Source organism: Coffea eugenioides, chromosome 10 (genome assembly GCF_003713205.1).
Source record: "Coffea eugenioides isolate CCC68of chromosome 10, Ceug_1.0, whole genome shotgun sequence".
Classification (NCBI taxonomy): Eukaryota; Viridiplantae; Streptophyta; class Magnoliopsida; order Gentianales; family Rubiaceae; genus Coffea; species Coffea eugenioides.
In genome coordinates this window covers 2,427,810-2,446,554 of record NC_040044.1, presented here as the reverse complement: position 1 = coordinate 2,446,554, position 18,745 = coordinate 2,427,810, and the positions used below count along the sequence as shown (strand labels likewise).

General features: G+C 37.2%; 2 protein-coding genes across 3 annotated transcripts; one reads left to right on the top strand and one right to left on the bottom strand.

Annotated features, from left to right (window-relative positions):
- The first annotated feature begins 69 nt into the window (after window positions 1-69).
- On the top strand, window positions 70-6,550 carry LOC113749121 (COP9 signalosome complex subunit 4). The gene is made up of 14 exons (XM_027292784.1): window positions 70-364; window positions 478-629; window positions 1,600-1,703; window positions 1,797-1,857; window positions 3,229-3,321; window positions 3,405-3,505; window positions 3,761-3,869; window positions 4,710-4,754; window positions 4,929-4,997; window positions 5,095-5,186; window positions 5,318-5,360; window positions 5,723-5,782; window positions 5,945-6,004; window positions 6,152-6,550. The coding sequence occupies exons 1-14, from the start codon at window positions 235-237 to the stop codon at window positions 6,224-6,226; spliced, it is 1,194 nt and encodes a 397-aa protein (XP_027148585.1). The 5' UTR covers window positions 70-234; the 3' UTR covers window positions 6,227-6,550.
- On the bottom strand, window positions 6,216-16,441 carry LOC113749120 (probable serine/threonine protein kinase IRE4). 2 transcript variants are annotated; one of them, XM_027292782.1, is made up of 17 exons: window positions 16,047-16,441; window positions 14,456-14,547; window positions 14,174-14,359; window positions 12,811-14,058; window positions 12,295-12,467; window positions 11,961-12,204; window positions 10,797-10,889; window positions 10,343-10,483; window positions 10,155-10,247; window positions 9,491-9,683; window positions 9,291-9,376; window positions 8,781-8,869; window positions 8,192-8,243; window positions 8,015-8,071; window positions 7,582-7,725; window positions 6,887-6,964; window positions 6,216-6,636 (listed from the first exon to the last, which is right to left on the bottom strand). In XM_027292782.1, the coding sequence occupies exons 1-17, from the start codon at window positions 16,276-16,278 to the stop codon at window positions 6,538-6,540; spliced, it is 3,300 nt and encodes a 1,099-aa protein (XP_027148583.1). In that variant the 5' UTR covers window positions 16,279-16,441; the 3' UTR covers window positions 6,216-6,537. The 2 variants fall into 2 exon arrangements, with proteins under 2 accessions (XP_027148583.1, XP_027148584.1); XM_027292783.1 differs by having other exon boundaries at window positions 14,174-14,335.
- Between the last annotated feature and the right edge of the window lie 2,304 nt (window positions 16,442-18,745).

The following is an 18,745-nucleotide window of genomic DNA, read 5'->3' as shown; positions in this document are numbered from 1 at the left end:
ACAAAATGACCATTTAAATTTTACAATTAAGGAAACGAAAAGGAAAGGTAAGATCAAATCCAAATTTATTATTTTGCATCCCATTCTGCACCACCTTGTTCTATAAAAACCTCGCTTGCTCAAATGTCTCCCCGGTTTATTCCTTACTACTCCACAATCTTACTAGAAAAGCAAAACACCAAAATCTCGGAAATCTCTGAAGTCTAAACCCTAGGCTAACGACGACGGAGAACTATGGAGAAGGCATTCGCTAGCGCCTCTGGGATCAGTGATCAGAGGCAAAAAATCGAGCAGTACAAGCACATTCTCTCCACCGTACTCGCCTCAAACGATGCCGCACAAGCCAAAAAGTTCATCGATCACAGTAAACACACAGTCGATGTCGACATTCTATTGAGTTTGGGTTGCGTTTTAATTTTCTAGGTTTGATGATTTTATTTACTTAGTTTTTCATGAATTTTGTGAAAAAATTTTCAGTGTTATCGGACGATGTACCTCTGGTTGTATCGAGGCAGCTTTTGCTGACGTTCGCGCAAGAGCTTAGGAATTTGGAGCCAGAGGCACAAAAGGAGATTGCGCATTATGCTCTTAATCAGATTCAGCCTCGCGTTGTGTCCTTTGAGGAACAGGTTTCGATTTAGTGATAGTATGTTTACCAGGATTGTCCTCAATGCTGCTTTCGGTCGGGAATTGAAACTGAAATTTCGTGCTTTGGTTATTGTAGAATTAACGTCTACTTTTTGTTCTCGTTATCTATTTGTGATGAAATTGCTTGTATAATTAACCTGATTTAATTAGGCCTAGAATGAAGCTGCTGATTGCCTCACTCAAGTGTTTCTTCATCCTTTTGGATTCTTTTTTAGGAAGACATAGTGCACACAAAGCTGGTTAAACTTACGACAGTAGAGTTATTGGGGAATAGAGGACTTCATGGCTAGGGGATGGGAAATTTTAGGGGTATTTAGGCATCAAAAGTTTTGTTTCTTAACTGTTGATGTATTTTATCCATGTTTAATGAAAATGCATGAAAGTGAAACATTATCATGAGATTTGGCTTTTGCTGTGTGAATAGTACTAATGTTCCTGATTGGAAAGGAATTGTTCTAACGAATTACTCTTTAGCACCTGTGGTATTTGTTTGTGTACCAGAAATGCTAGAATTGCTGTTTGCATCGGTTCTTCTTACATCTGCGTCTTGTTTAGTGGCTTTATCACTTGACTGAATTATGATGCTGATCTCTATTTATTCTTTTGATTCTCCTTGCCCACGAATGTCTAAGGGAGGTTTAGCTGGTGGTGTCCAATTAGTTTTAAAACATGTCTACTGTATGCATAGCTTCATATTCTCACTAGGAGTATTGTGTGGTTGCTTTTTACTGTTCAAATCTTTTGAGTCATAAGGTGGTGGTAATCAGTAACTGCTGGGAGATAAAATTTGTTGTATGTCTAATATGTCCATCACTCATCCTCTTCTCTTTGTTTACTTTTTCGTTCTTTGACAATATTGAATTGCACAACACAGACGCTTATTCATTGATGTGGTTTATATGGTTGGATTTATCCCTTTTGCTGAATGTGCCTCATAAAAATGGGTTATAGGTGCTGATAATCCGAGAGAAGCTTGCAGAGTTATATGAATCTGAACAATTGTGGTCAAAAGCTGCACAGATGCTGAGCGGCATTGATCTAGATTCTGCAATGAGGTTTGTTAACAATTTTAACAATTACAGTACAACTACGAGGTATCTCGGTTAATCTGCAAAAGCTAATTTTCTGCTTCTCTGCTGCCTTTCTAGAGTGATTGATGATACATTCAAGCTATCAAAGTGTGTACAAATTGCCCGTCTTTACCTTGAGGTACTTGTTCTATTTGTTAGTAGATTTAGTTACTTGTAACTATTTACACATACATATATGTGCTGATACAAAGTGTGGAATCTAGTAAATAACTTATTTTAGACAGGATGTGCGTCAAGTGTCCTTGAACTTGATGAAAGCTGTGCAGGGGGTTGGTTACCTGGAGATCCTAGGACGCATGAAACTGTAACTGTTACTGAAATCTGACTTGAAACTGGCACAATCATTGTCACTTTAAAAAAATAATTAATATTTTCCAAAAATCAGCTGGATCTTAGAACAATTACAAATACGGGACTTAAAGAATTAGTTCCAAGTATCAATTATTGTTTGTACAGATATGTACCTCGTACAGCAGTTGTATTTATGTATCTGCTATTTGGATTCATGCAATTCAAATGCGTGAAGAACAAAAGAGAAAAAATTTGTTATGAAAATGAACCCAAAAAATAAAAGTGTGCTACTGTTTTTGGGACAGGAACTTTGGGGCTCCAATACCAAACCCAGATAGTTCCACTCTCGCATGAATCACTGTATAGAGTAGCTAGCCATCTACTGCCAAAAAGAATAATGTTATGAAAATGAACCAAAAAAGAAACAAAAAAGTATGCAATTGTTTTTGGACAGGAACTTTGGGGGTGCCAAACCCTGGCGTTCCACTTTTACATGAATCACTGTATAGAGTAGCTAGCCTTCTACTCCCAGGTAACAGTGAAAGGACTGGCATTGTTTTCTTATCTTTTGAAGGCTTGTCTGGTCAAGGCATTGTGAGTGGATTCACTAATGAGTTGGACTGGGCACAGGTTGACTCCTTGTTGAGTATTTGCCTCATTAAACCCTTTGCATTGAGTCAATGGGATGCAGCTTTCACTGGATTTATGCTGGCAAATATCTGCTGTCTCAGTGGCTGCGAGCGTACACATAAAGGGAGCAATAAATCTTACAGAAATGCATGTTTGTTTGCGCAATCACTATGATATTCTGGGATAGTTGTCCACATGATGCTACACTTTGTTAGTGCAAACGTATTGCATCACTGCAGTTTGGAAACTTTGTCAATCTCACAAACCTCTGTACTTCTCACTGCTTATCACAATATTCATTTTCCGAAAGCATATGTTCTTTAAATTGATGGAGGAGACATTCAATTGATGTTTTCATCATTTCCTTCACATATTGGATTCTTTTTTACCATGATGGATGATCTAGGAAAGCATTTTACCTGATCTCAAAAAGAATAGCCAAATTGGTCTTGCCATTGACATTTGGCTTCACAATTGAGCCTTTTTATGCATCTGTCTTGGTAGCTTGTCTGCATGGTCATTGCGTGGAATCAATCTGCCATAACTGCATTCATGGTTACCTGGACAGGATGATGATGCTGTTAATGCAGAAGCCTTTATCAACAAAGCTTCATTTTTGGTTAGCAACAGTGGACACGAAGTGTTGAATTTGCAGTACAAGGTAGACATTATCTGATGTTAAGAATATCTTTTGGCTGGAAACGACATTATTATGCTTTAATCATTGTATCTTGATTGTACCAGGTTTGCTATGCTAGGGTTCTTGATCTGAAAAGAAAATTTTTGGAAGCTGCTCTACGTTATTATGACATTTCCCAAATAGAGAAGCGGCAAATTGGGGATGAGTAAGTTTTCTAGACTTAAACTGCCTCCTTGAAGCCAAATCTGCATACAGATAATTGTCAACATTTGTACTTTAAGAATTAGATGTAAAAAAGGGGTGATTTGCATTGGGAAATAGATACTGAATGTCCTCAAGAATATACAAGCCTTAATAAAAATCTCTCTCATGAGACTTTGATTCATTCTTTTTCGTAGTGATTCTGGAACATCTATACTGGTATTGTGTATGTGCTTCATGAGTATGATTTTTGTTGCAGAGAGCTTGATGAAGAAGCGTTGGAGCAAGCTCTAGCAGCTGCTGTGACATGCACAATTTTGGCTGCAGCAGGTCCTCAGCGTTCACGTGTTCTTGCCACATTGTACAAGGTTAATAATAATGAGAAACTAGATTGCATGAGCTTTCTATATGCTTTGTTTTGAATTTGGTTAGGCTTAATTACCCTAAGGGGTTAATCCCTGTGTTAACGTGATAGGGTTCCTGCTCTTTCTTTTAACCAGACAAATTTCATCTTTGCATTATCATGTTAAACAATCAGTATATGGTATCATTCTCTGAGATTGTGTCTAATATATACCTCTTGATTTTTCATGAGATATGGTCAAAGGAAAATGGGGTTTTACTATTATCACTTTTACAAGTTTCCTCTATTTCTTCAAAATTTCTTCTGCCACTTTATTTCTGATGTATCTTTACAGGCAAAGACAGTTAACCCTTAATTTTCATAGCCTGAAAAGATATGTTTTACACAGCAAATTTCATCTTTGTATTCTCGTGTTGAACAATCAGTACATGGTATCCTTCTCTGAAATTGTGTCTACAATCAAAGGAAAATGGGGTTTTGCTATTATCACTTTTATAAGTTTCCTCTATTTCTTCAAAAGTTCTTCTGCTACTTTACTTCCGATTTATCTTTACAGAAGAGGGTCAAGCCCTGATTTTCATCACTTGAAAAGATATGTTTTGCCTCAACGTTGTGGGTAGAATACTGTCTATAACATCTATCTTTGTAGTCATAGTTGTTGGGATCGAACAATGTTTCTCCTATAAGAAACTTATGAATAAGCTTTGAGTAGTTACTAAAATTAGGCTAGTACGATGTGATAATAATAATGAGATGAGTCGTTTTGCCAAAATTAGTGCTTCTGATGGGCCTTTGACTCCTTTCATCTTTTTTCCTCCCCTAAAATTTCATTACCTTGTTGCAGGATGAACGGTGCTCCAAGTTGAAGATTTATCCAATCTTACAGAAGGTATTTTCTACAACTTGTTTTCCTGTAAACGTTATTGAAACTTGCATGTTATCTGATTCATAAGCATAATAATGTGATGCAGTAGATTTGCATATCAAGGCATGTAGTTCTTTGTTGTCTTCTACCTTTTCATTTCCTTTATGTTTGTCTTTTGATTTTTAACATTGATTCTAGGTTTATTTGGAGAGGATTTTGAGAAAACCAGAAATTGATGCTTTTGCAGAAGAGCTGAAACCACATCAGGTCTAACTTACTTTCTAATTGGTGGTTTGGATGTGATGCTAGATGCAGCTGTTTCTAATTACTGCTTTGATCCCTGGATTGTGTAAATTTATTGCAGAAAGCGCTTCTGCCCGACAATTTTACTGTCCTGGATCGTGCTATGATTGAACACAATCTCTTGAGTGCTAGTAAACTCTACACAAATATAAGGTGGAAAAACCATTTGATATTACTCCTACTATTTACAAATTTTTCAACTTTCTTTTTGCTTTCAATATATCCTGTTGTTGTATTTGTATCTACATGTGCTTATGTGGTTTTGCATTGTCTCTTTGAAATAGCTTTGATGAGTTAGGGACCTTGCTGGGCATTGCTCCTCAAAAGGTCTGTTTCTTTCTGCCAATTTCAAGTATTTGGTGCCATTCTCGTCAATTTCTATGTTTTCTAGGTGTGTTTGCTCGTTAGTGGTTATTTTGGAGTTCATTTTGTATTGCTTCATTGAAGTACAGAGGCTATCCCCACCTATGTTGGAGAATTCTTGATTATATATGTCATTGGAATATGCAGTCAATTAATCTCATTGGAAAATAGTAGCCAGCATTTTCAAGTGTTGTTTGCATCTTCTCAACGGGTTTAATGCAATTATTTTACACTATTTAATCTGTAGAATTCTTAGTGCATAGGTACGTGTGTATAAACCTACATGTCTTCTGGCCCTCGGAACCTATGTTGTATTTTCTTTTCAGGCTGAGAAAATTGCTTCAAGAATGATATGTGAAGATCGAATGAGGGGATCTATTGACCAGGTAGATCCTACATCTTTTTCAGCGACGAGGAGTTCTCTACATTTCTACATTTCTCTTTCATTTGTTTGTTATTGCACAACCTCGCTCATGCCCATCGAAGCTCAGAAATTATGAATGCACCGTTTCTCATGACCTTTTCTAATACGGGATCCATCTTGTCAGGTTGAAGGTGTCATACATTTTGAGGATGATTCAGAGGAATTACAACAGTGGGATCAACAGGTAAATTTCTGCTTATGTTGCCCTGCCTTTCCTAGATGGTCAGGTCATTTTCATGCCGTCTGGCAGAGTCACTCAAATAAAATGCATGATTGGCAGCTTTCACTTTATTTAATTGTTCGTTCTGACATATTATGCTGCTTTTGACAGATTGTTGGGCTGTGCCAAGCTCTGAATGATGTCCTCGATAGCATGGCAAAGAAGGGCTTACCAATTCCTGTCTGAAGGATGTTAGTTACGAGGATCTCCTCTCTGTTATTTTAGGAATACTTTTGAAATGGTATCTTACATCTTTGCTTCTACAGCAGTTTTGTCATGGTCCTGGCGGTTGAACGTCTTTGTACATGTCCCGAGTTCTTTCTGATCAATGTCTTCAAAAATGCTTTTTCCCAAAACATTTGTACATGTCCTAGTGCATTTGAAGGGGCTTAAATGAGCTTTTAGAAATCCAAAGTGCGTCTATTATGTACATTTTGATTTACAAATTAATCAAGTTCCCCGGTACTTTATAATTGAAAATGAATCAATAAAAACCGCTATTTTTCTGGATTTCTGCTTGGCGAAGAGCACTTTGACGAGTCCTTTCCTCCCTGTAACAGCACATCATGATTGATGGATGCCAGCTGCGACAAATTCTGTAGAAAATGCAATAGTTTAGGCTCGATTTGTCGAAGGAACGTCTAACTGATGAAAGCTACGGTATGAACCACAAAATGAGAGCAACACTATGAACTACGGTATTCATCATACATTAAACCGGCAATGTGTTTCAGCAACGCTATGAACTACAAAATGAGAGCAGCACGCTGTCTAATGCAAGTAATTGGAAATTGTTCAAAAAATGTAAACCGAAAGTGTGTTTTGCATTTCCAAAATAGAAGTTACCTTGAAGGAAAAATTAATCGAAGAAAGATCAAGAGGAGAAGAATCGAACTCAGCAAGATCACCACATTCGTCCATCTTCTGTAAAGGAAAAAAGAGGAAAGGGAAGTTTATAATTGTCCATCAAATAGGATACATTTGTCTTTCTCCAAAGTGCATTAATCATAGATTCCATCAAGGAGGCATTGTAGCCGTTGCTTAACAGGTTAAGTGAAAATCGAAATATTCATCTACACTTCGAACAAGCATAAATGTAACCAGAACCATACTTCATGGACAAGCAAAAAAACAGTAGGTAACAAGGAGCAGATTCTTGCATATCTAGCGATACACACACACAACAGATAATGGTTCCCCACTCCACCCTTGTTGATCCCTGCAAATGGAATTATTCACAAACCCACAATGAAGACACAGAAAAGCAATAAGTTCATTACAGTTCCGGATGTAAAATCAAAAGTAGTTAGAGATCACATGCTTGACTACAGGCCACCAGAGGCATGATTGAACATTTAGACATGTCTTCAACTAATGCCTAGGAAGGATGTTGAATTGAAATGACATAAGATCAGACAGTAAGCACACAATTTTCATTTTAATTCTAATTTGAGATTCCAAGCCTTTGCAGATAAAAGTGTTAGCATTTTGCAATGTGTATATTTGAGTAAAGATAGCAATCAAGGACCGAGCTGATATACCTCAAGCCCAGAATTTGAGCACAAATCAGAAACATCAGAAGCAGTATCACTACAATCCCCATCATCCTGTAGTCCAATCGAATTATACCGGGAGACAAAATAGCTTGTGTCATCCATACTTTCAGGTTGTGGTACAAAGGCAGCCTATGAAAACAATCACTGGCAGTTAGTAAATAATATGGGGAAAATGGTGACCGTAACCAAGCAATTTAAAGAAATGCCTAAATACTAGATTAATAAACAGCATTCTGAAAGTTTTTTCTTAAATTCAAGACAATCCTTTTTCTCCTCAAGAAATTTGTGCAAACAAAAGCTGAAAATGACCACATTCTGCAGAAAAACAGCTAAAAAAAAAAAAAGCTCATAATTAACCACTCCAAACATGAAAATGCAACACAAAGGAACAAGCGCAAAATATATTTCCAGTGCTGACCTTTTGTAAAGCTAGATTGTCCCAGTCAACTCCCCTGAAAAAGGGATGTGCTTTGACCTGTGCAAGGATCAAGGAAATATTAGATTATCTTTGGAATGCACAACTACTTATTTTCTCAGTGATCAGAACAAATAGAGAATTTTAATTTGACAACAAATTAAGCAAGATCATTTAAACCTCTGATGCTCCCTTTGCTCCAAGCCGCAGATCTGGGTCATGGTCAAGAAACCTACAAGATTGATTTGACATCAGTCGTGGAACAGGTAGTCTAGTAGTTGACACAGAACAGAGGCGAGGCGAGGCGAGGCAAAAAGAAAAAACAAACTATTGCAAGAAGTCAGCTACCAGTTTTAACAGCCAAAGTCATCAGTGTAAATTTTCCTTAGTTTAAAAACATAGATTCACCCAAATATCAGATAGCCTTGGCTTAAATTACATGTAATCGAGAGGTTCCCTCCTTTTACTCAAGAAACTCAACAGAAGAGAGGGTAACACGCTGACTTGGAGAGCCCTATTCTTTAAGTGTTAAATCCATGAACCTAAAATGGTAATTTTCGTGTAATATTCTGTCAGCAATCATGCAAAATGTAACAAAGAAGAAAAACCATGTTATATCAACTATAAAATCAAAAATTCAAACTATGTAAAATGTTCGAGATAATGCCTTGCTTATTCTGAGACATGGGAAAAGGCATCTATAGTGCTGATAAAATACTGCATGTTACAAATACAATCTCACGACATATAACAATTTGTACAAACTAACCTGTCAATCAAGTCTTGGGCTTCGTGGGACATCTCAATAGGAACAGAAGGCCAAGGAATACTCCTGTTTAGTATATTGTCAAAGATTATCTGTCCAGCCAAGAGCATGGACAACTGGAGTGAGAAAAAATATAGTAACTCTCACTGCACAAAGTAAAACTATTTAATGTTTGGTCATACAGGGATTAATAAAGAATTTATAAGAAGAATTAGGCAACGCATATGCATGGAAAACATTCCACAGCCGATAAAAAGCAATACGGGCTTAGTCTATGATGCATTTCCTCATCTTAATGATGCATGAAAAATTTTTTAAAAAAAAAATCCAGAGTCCAGTTTGCACAAAGTAAAACTATTTAATGTTTGCTCATACAGGGATTAATAAAGAATTTATAAGAAGAATTAGGTAACGCATATGCATGGCAAACATTCCACAGTCCAGTTTGCCTACTTTTGTAATCAGTTGCTCTGACGTCCAAAAACATTAAAAGCCTACTCAAATGAATACTACCTCTGGAAGTTCAGCAGTGAACGGTGGAAATCCTGTAATGAGTTCAAATAGTATAATTCCAACAGACCACCAGTCTGCCGCATAACCTGCAGAAATGACCCAAAAATGATTGTACAACTTAGGCTTCATTGAATAACTTTGAACTGTTTCTGGAAGGAGAATGCTTCAAATGGAGAGAAGGGAGCAGTTAGCCTCTGGACCATGTTGTGTTCCAAGAAGAATTTCAGGTGCCAAGTAGTCTGGAGTGCCAACAGCTGATCGCTGACATCTATCAACAGTATCTGGATTGTTCTGACCATGATCACCCGAAACATTATTTTCCTTTGTCTCACATCTTGATAAATCACTTGTACTGTTCATAAGACCAATCTTTGACAGCCCAAAATCTGTAAGCTGGTCAAATAATCTGTTTTAGAATTTTATCACCACAATGATGGGTACTGGACTTGCACAAGTAACTCACAATTGAAACATACTTGTGTTTCTGAAACACTTCTTTCTTGTGATTTCCATTTTTCTTCCTCACTTAGAACTTCCCCTCTCCCAAATGCCCCCCCACCCCAAAAATAAAATAAAATAACCATTACTAGTTTGTCCTAAATACAGATTTAGACTAACCTTAGCAAATCTGGTAAATAAAATGGTTTATAACAAGTTTTGTTTTGATACTTTTGACCAAAAGAAATAAAGTCAATTCAGACTTGTAAAACTTTTGATGTATTTTAACATCTCTATTCTGTCAAACCAAACTTGCATAAAGAGGAAATGCATTGCTATGATTTATAGAAAGCCATACAACACTGCATATGATTTTCCTCTTTCAGGTTGTAGCATATATATTTCACACACACTGTGCTATCATACCTTGATATGCCCATCATGTGCAATTAATATGTTGTCTGGTTTCAGATCACGATGCACAATTCCCAGAGAATGAAGGTATTCCAATGCAAGGACCTGAAAGCATCCCAATTTGGATTAGAAAGTTGCAAGGACCTGAAAGCATCCCAATTTGGATTCAAAAATTTATCCACAGGATTAATTTGTCGTACCAATTCTGAAATATATATACGAGCCACATCTTCTTCAAGGCAACCAACTTTCTGAAGCAAAGAGTACAAATCTCCACCATTTAGGTATTCCATTACCAAGTAAAGATGGTCCGTACTGGTAAATGAATAGAAGAACCGAACCTGCAGGGACAAGATCAGACATCCAGAATTATGCTGTGTCATACTTCCAACGGCTCAAACTGGAGAGCATTAACAGCCCCAACAGTTGAATGTTCAAGTACATGGTTCTTTCACTAAGAAATACGACAGATATAGTAGAATTGAAGCAGCATGAGTGGCATGAGGACCAAGAATAAAACATATTTGAAACAGCACTGAAGCATGAGCTACAAAAATAATTAATGAATTAAAAAAAAAAGAGAAATTGGATATTACCACAGAAGGATTCCGTACAGTTATCAAGATGTTACAAAAGAGAGAAATTGGACATTACCACAAAAGGATTCCGTACAGTTATCAAGATGTTTCGCTCTGCCAAAATACGGTCAATATCATTCTTCCGCAACATGTCCATTTTCTTGAGCACCTAAACAAAGCGACAAAGTACATTACCTCAAGAATAGACTTAAAAGTGCATAACACCTAACTAAATGACAGCTATATATGAGGTGATGGACATTACCAAAAATTTCACAAGCCAACATAATCTACAATCTTGATGAGTAAAAAATTGGCACTTCTAACAATACTACAGTTTCAAACATACTTTCTGGTCCTATAAATTAAAGTTAAAAATCAACGAGAAGTTACATTTTTACATGCCTTGTGATTGTGGGATAGTGGTTAAAATACTTGCTACAAAGAGCCTAATTTCATCCCCCCGTGATGAGTTCAAAAGAACATACAGGTTCTACAGTGAAAAATATAAGGAGGAAAGGAGAGAGGGTTCTTGTCCACAAGTACACAGCAACAACTAAAGGTGCTCAAGCAGCACCATGAGAAGTTACCTTCTATCTAATCCAGAACAAGCAGACAATCCTTACAACTTAAATTATATACATTGGTGCTACAATTTTTTTTATTTTTAGTCGAATGGGTCATATGTCCTTTGTGACTCCCAATGCAAAAAAAAAAATCTAGAACGACTATATTTTGACAACAAAGGACATCAAACAGGGGAGAACATTTTTGAAACCTATGCCCATCTAAACAAAGATAAACTTTAGTTAGACAGGAAGACTTGTAAGTAGATCATGCTAGGTCATATAACCCCAACCCCAAGCCCACCCCACAGCACATGGCCCCACCAAAGGAAAAAACAAAAGACCCAACCCAACCCCATCCTTTGGCTGATGATATTGTACCATCAATTGATTGCAGATGTCAAATCATATTGTCTCCACAGTATGTCAAATGAATCCCAAAATTTCAATTGCAACAAGTTAATTCAATTATATAATAGAACCAACTTCTTATAGATAACATTAAAACTTCCCAATTTGAAACTATAACCTGAAATCAATTCCATAAATACAAGCTAAAATCTCCACACATTCTGCCATAAAGTATCAAACTATGATGTTTACAGCTACAGTTCCAACAACTGAAAGTGTTGGGGGAAAAAAAAAATTCAAGTGTTGGATTGATTGAAGAGTACCTTAATTGCAAACAAATCCCCAGTTGTTCGCTTTCGAGCCAGATAGACTTTACCAAAGGCTCCCCTACTGATGGGCTTGATAATTTCAAAATCATCAATACTTGTTCGTTCTTTATGCAAGGGATGTGAAGGTGTAGAGATTGTACTACTCTGAGATCCATTATCCAGCAGCATTTTGGCACTTTCTGGACGCTGAATATCACTTTTTGGGTCCACCAGATTGCAAGCAAGTAAAAATTTCTCTCTGCATAAATGTAGCATTTGTTGGTAGCTTCAAAGTTCTATCTTTATTTTCCATTTTATGTTTCTTGTCTTGTATGGGACTTAAAATTACCGCAGAAGATTTTCTATTCGACCACCGAACGTATCTACAACAAGAGCTCTGAGCTTGCTCTGTTGCAGTACATCCTGCAAATCTTCCATGCAAGCAAGTAGAAATTCATTGGATCCTTCATCTGAAAGATCAGTGCCTGCCACACAGCGAGCAATGTCCGCAAGGTCAGCCATCTGAAATGAAACTTGAGCATTAGAACATGTAAGATTCTTTTCCACATGTTGCACTCAATTATTTTAAGCTAATGGAATCAAAATGGATATCCAATTATTAATACATACCAACAAAGAAAAAAACCAAAAAATAGTAACAGTAAATGATAGACTAGCAGAACAACCTCTAAAGTCACTGGAAAAAGACTAACTCCAAAAATTTTCCTTTCCTACTTGTCTTTTTAAAAGCAGATAACCACTGTTATTGCTTCTTTTTGGCTATATATTAGTTTTCAGGCACTTCACAATTATTCAAAAGATGGCCTGTCAACCAACATGCATAGATCAATTCAGGATGAACAACCTGTTTTACATCCTCCAACTCAGATGGATTATTGTGATCTAGCCAGAATAGGTCAAAACTTCCAGCCCTAGGAGTATTTGTTGATGAGGCTGATGTCATGCTCCCAGTTGAAGAAGGTGGACCATAAAGATTGAGCTTGCTGCCCCAGTAGCCTTTGGAGTTAATAAAACTTGCGATTTGGGAATCTTCTATACAGGCAGTGTCCATCTCATGAATATCCTCAAACATCCCATCCATCCCCCTATTCCGGAATTCATTTACCTTAGGCGAATAAACTTCAGATGCTACTGCAGAATCTGCTAATTGCATCCTTGAATATTCAGGGCTCTCATCTGTAGCTTGAATGCTGAGATTACGAGACTCTACTAGCTGTTCCAGTAGCTCTGCAAGTCTTATAAGACGCTCATTTACATCTAAAGAATTCAGATAACATTTGTCTGCATAGGCACATATATATGAATGAGACTCCAGATGAGTAATAGGAACGAGTTCCTCACATATCCTGCATATTACTAGATTAGAATCCTCCATATAATTTTCCTGCTCCTTAGACACGTTAATGCTAGCTCTGTTAGTTGATTTTTCACTAAATCTGCCACCCAATTCATCCACTTCTTGGACATTGGGAAGGACACGGGAGGTCTCAGAAGGTAAATTTTGTCCAATGCTCGTGAAATCTTTTGGAAACATTGCATCAACCTGTTGAACAGCTGCTTCAAACCTGTGCTGGGAAGGTCGAAAGAGAGTATACGCATGATTTCTCTTCTGAAGGTTTCTTTTAGAATCATTCTTAAGGTTTATAGCATAATCTGACTCAGAACCAGCCATCTCTTGATTGACAAACCAATTTACTTCAATAGAAGGAATGCTTTTCAAACATTCTTGGAACTTGTGGAGAGATTTTCCATCAACTGGCTCAGCATCCTTCTCAAAATGCAACAATCTTGTGCACCTTGTCAATATGAAAAGCATGCGTGTCAACAACCATTTCAACAATCCTGCTTGACATTGCTGCCTCTTTGCAGTCAAATCTTGGACAATCTCTTCACATTTGGTTCGAAACTTGGAGGCGGCCATTTCAGTGCATTCTTGGGCAAGAATGAGAAGTTGCTCTGCCATTCTATGACCTTCCTGCGACAAGGAATCATCCTGCAGTATCTCCATTAACTCCTTTGAGAAACAGTCAAGCTCTGTGTTGACCACTTCTTTGGCAGCATCGAACCTTGAATGCAATGATCTGAGCAGCTCCTGAATTCAGATGTATGGAAAAGAAACCAATGAAGGCTCAAGGGAGTCGTGTTTGAGTTTTACATCATGTTGTACAACACAATTTAAGAAGCTGGTACTCTGCAGTTACTTGTACCTTCATATCATTGAAACTTCGAGCACGAGGCTGCACAGATGGGATGCCACCTTTTGGACCTAATTCGTGTGAAAAACTTTTCAGACCTTTGTGCATTTTATGGTTGCTTGTGACTTCTAATGCAGATTGTTTTGCAGTTGTATGCTTCATCATTGTGCGTACCTGTCCAGTTTGAGAATCATTACACTGCAAGGTTACATGACCAGCTTAGTGACATCAACATTCAGATTCAAACAAGGTGGAGATACAGTCACGCAAGCTAGATATATCTGCAAATATCACCTCCAGCTGTTGGGGCACATCATCTGCCACTTGATCAGAATCCTTAGAGAGATGTGAAGTAAACCACCTAGCTCTTCTCTTGGTTTTCAGTCCTACACCATTTAGACGTTCAACTTTATAATATTAATATATCATTCATTTGACATCCATCAATCAAGATTCAACAATGACTTCTAAATAACATATTTCGAATAAAAAGGTAGAAAATTATCATCAGAGGAAAAATGAAGTGAAGGACTTGGTTCTGCTCATCCTATCAATCTTGAGAATAAGAATCTGAACAATATCATACCTCCAAAACAGGCATGATTGCAGTTAAAGCTTGTGGATGTGTTGTAAATCTAAAGGGACTGAAGTGACTACTGGAGACTTAACAGTACAACAAAACTGAACCGACAGGTGATATTAATATCTTCAGCCAAGAGAGGTTGTACAGGAAGTCATCTGACAGTGTTAATTTATTAAGCAGCATCCCTTTGCAAACTATGGATCCTCAAGCATTATATAACAGATTTTTGGCAGATTAAAGCCCATGGTGATTTCATGGAGCCAACCACATACATAGACCATAACTTCCACTACACTAAGAAACCATAAACTCACAACATATCTGTGTCCTTGTCTTTACCCCTCCTGAATTGCTCAGATGAATAGCAAGATACTGCTGACATTCATTGTAAAGTAAATGTGTCTTATTCCTCTGTTGTTGCTGAGGTATGACAGTTCACCGTATGGACAGATGATTATTGCTCCAGATGTTACATCATCTGTTCCTAAGCGACAACGCTAAACTGGTGATCATAGGGCTGCAGAGATCTAACAAGTACTCAAGCTTATATTTCAACCAGAGCAATGGCTTCCAATGCTTATCGCCGAGGACCACGACCATCATGACAATAGTGGTCTACCTAGCTTAGCCTAACACACTGCTTAAAATAATTTCTAAAGGAAAACGTGCTACTGCAACATAAATAAATAAACGCGACTTAGTAAATTATGAATCACCCTATCACGAGGAACTAATTTGAAACATCAGATACTGTTCCATGAGACTACTAAAGCGTCATTAACTCACTGGATGTTTACGACGATAGTTCTGCCAAAAACAGGTAAATTTAACTTCATCAATTCGGAATTTCAGATACCAGAATAAATCACCAGCAAATGAAGTAACACTAAGTTGACACTTGAGCTCAATAATTAGGACAAAATAAAAAAAGAAATTTAAAAGTTAAATAGGTATGCACACATAGTGGAGTATTCTTTCTTCTACTCTATCGTTTTCATTTTAACAAAGTTATCATGACAATGATTTTGACAAACAAAACAACAGCAGATAATAGGTAAAAACATTAAATTCACGTGATTACGATCCACAAATAGCCTCTCTCCACCACTTCTCAAAAATTACCAAAATCAACGCCTCCGCTACTTCCATAACTACAGCAAACATCTTCACGTCTGCATGACGTTCGTATATTTCTCTTTTAAACAGGAAATAATTCTATGTACTGCATGTACAAGTTTAATTAATTATTTCCTTATCCAAATTTGGAAGATTAAAAAAAAAAAAACGCAAAATAACTCGAACCTTCTCGAGGACTGTTGATTCTCACACGTCCTTTAACCAGAGCTCCGAACTTCTGCTTGACATAAGGCCGCAAGGAGCCAGGAGAGTCAGCGTTCAATTTCTCAGAATCTTCAGTTGTCGAGCTTCTCCTCTCCTTGTCCTTCGACGATGCCACTCGCCGAGTCTTAATCCGGTTCAAGCCGGTGGGAATTCCGGTTTCCGTCAACGAGTTCCGGCTCGGCTCTGCCGCCATCGCTAATTCAGCTACCTATTTTCACTTACAAATAAACTCCTAATTTTTGAGAGCATCTGTTGAAAGCAAGGGAGCTTCTGAATAGCTAATAATAACTAAAAAAAAAAAAAAGGACTGAAGCGAAGAATTTAAATAGGAGGAGCAAATGTTTGAATTGTTTTGGACAGCGCCAGAGCAGTTGTATAGAGAGCGAGCCTTATTTATGCTTCAGTTTTGAACTTTTGAATATGGGAATGAACAGTAAGCAATAGTAATAAGGGGGAGGGTGGGAGGAATCAGGAGTGGTGTTGGATGCGTGGATGCTTAGAAAAGGTCTTCACAAGAAAGGTGGGTGCAAGTTCAACTACAAAGTCCAGAATGGCCCTTTTCTTTTTTTTTTGGGTCGTTAGATGAATACCGGCAATTCTAGAGCAGCGTCCAAAATATTTCTTCTATTAATAGCAAGAAGTAAAAATTAAAACTCCAGGAGAAATGAGGTCATTAGGGTATTAGTGGCCTTGTTTGAATTGTCAGTTTTCTTAGAAATCCTCTCCATGCATTTTTCCTGAGTAAAGAAGAGATTTACAATAAAAAAACATCTTAATATAAGCAAATTGAGTTTATGATTGCATTATTGAAAATCAAATATGCACTTTTACTTATCATACCATATTAACACTACAAAAAGTGGCGGAGTCAGAAAAAATTCTCAGTGAGGGCAAAAGTAATACTAAAATTTTTTACCTACTCTTTTTCTAATTTTTTAAGCCAAAAAATATTCATCAACAAGTTGAAATGAAAAGAATTTTTTTTAATTTACTTCAAATGAAATTTTTTGGCCTACATATTCTTTTATAATATTGATTCATGATTAACTTAGAGGACCACGTATTTCTTTCACTTCGTTCGTAAGAAAATTTCGAAGACACACTCGAGATTATATCAAAGTTTTATGAATATTATAAAAATTTAAGGGGAGCAATGGGCCCGTGCCCAGTGCCCCACCTTAATCCGCCGTGACTACAAATGATAAAAATCGTTCACAATTGAAAAAAGTTCCTCTGACTTAATTTAAAACCTAATGTGCAAATTACTGCTAACACCTATGGCAATGAATAAAAAAGGAAAAAAAATCACAATCCAAAACGAATGTGAACTTTGTCTCTTCAGCGAACGTTTTCTTTGATTTATAAGATAAAAAACAAAAAGAATAAGCAGCTTAATCTCAAGATTAAATATCCAAGGAGTAGTGATTAATACCATGTACGAGTGGAATATTGATATTTTATTAGCAAATTTGCGTATTCACCATGCGACAAATTCACGGGTAGATAGGAAATCGGTGCCGGCATGTTAGTGGCAAAATTCTCGCTCTTTTGGATGGATGGATGGGGCCAAGAAGATCGGTGGGAGCAAACTGCAAAACGCAAATGTACCAAAAACCTGATACAACTAGCCTTTGACCTGCTTTATTCCTTTTCATAAACGGATTTTAATCCTCTTTTTCTGTCGTGCGTCACAAAGTGTGGCAAGGCGAACTTTTCAAATTTGGACGAAGTCACCAGCAACAGTAACGGCCACGCGACGGGTGGAAGGCAGGTGGTTTTTGAAGGGAGCAGGAACGGGTTTAGTTTATGATGGCTGACGACGTCGCTATGATAGGAGTCAGCACTCAGCAGTGGCGTTTTCCAGATGATCATTTCGTTGGTTGGGTGGCTGGATACGCATGCTGTAGTGTTTGCACTTCCCAGTCCCACTGCCCACCATCTTCTGTTTTCCATTTTGTATTGTGCGGAAGCATTTGGAAAGCCGCAATAATCATTCCTTCTTAGAATGATTGACCCAAAACATAGACAGATAAACCATAATTTGGTGGTGTTTGGATCCCAGTTTTCTATTAAAATTTTTTTTATATTTTTTCGTGAACATATTTTTTAATTATATTTTTACTTTACATGTATCAAAATAGTTACAATCTAAACGAGTAATACGTTGACTTTGGAATGCTAGTAACCTCTACCTCTCACTAAAAGAACTCATTTCATCTATACATTTCTTTCAACATGTCTATATATATATATATATACATACACACATACACACCCGCACACACCTCCGGTACACATGTATGAAATCATGTTCCGATTTATTGTTGCAAAAGCTTGGTTGTACTGAAATCGAAGGAAAGATTTTTGAGTGTGACATTTGAACTTTTGCTTGCCGACATATCACGCGATTCAAAGTTTAAAATGGAATATGCAATCGTTGGCTAAATCTGCAGTTTTGAGATGGAAAAGCGAAATGTCAATTTACGTAGAGATGCGCATCAGAGGAACAGCATTTTTTCACTTTCCATAAAATTTGGCAGAGGCAAAACGTACATGTAGTTGTAATTGAAAATTTACAATTTTAAAGGGAAAGCTTCAAACTCATAAGCACCCTCGAGATATCTACACATATACTTGTTAAATTTGAAGCATGGTTCACG

What these genes read in the sequence shown, in the direction of transcription:
- LOC113749120 (XM_027292782.1), bottom strand. Translation starts at nt 16,278, where the DNA reads ATGGCGGCAGAGCCGAGCCGGAACTCGTTGACGGAAACCGGAATTCCC. An exon ending in CGAATAGAAAATCTTCTGCG is followed by an intron (nt 12,205 to 12,294) that starts GTAATTTTAAGT and finishes ACATTTATGCAG; the next exon opens with AGAGAAATTTTTACTTGCTT. An exon ending in TCTTCTTGGAACACAACATG is followed by an intron (nt 9,377 to 9,490) that starts GTCCAGAGGCTA and finishes TCATTTCTGCAG; the next exon opens with GTTATGCGGCAGACTGGTGG.
- LOC113749121 (XM_027292784.1), top strand. Translation starts at nt 235, where the DNA reads ATGGAGAAGGCATTCGCTAGCGCCTCTGGGATCAGTGATCAGAGGCAA. An exon ending in TGTTGAATTTGCAGTACAAG is followed by an intron (nt 3,322 to 3,404) that starts GTAGACATTATC and finishes TGATTGTACCAG; the next exon opens with GTTTGCTATGCTAGGGTTCT. An exon ending in TACAACAGTGGGATCAACAG is followed by an intron (nt 6,005 to 6,151) that starts GTAAATTTCTGC and finishes TGCTTTTGACAG; the next exon opens with ATTGTTGGGCTGTGCCAAGC.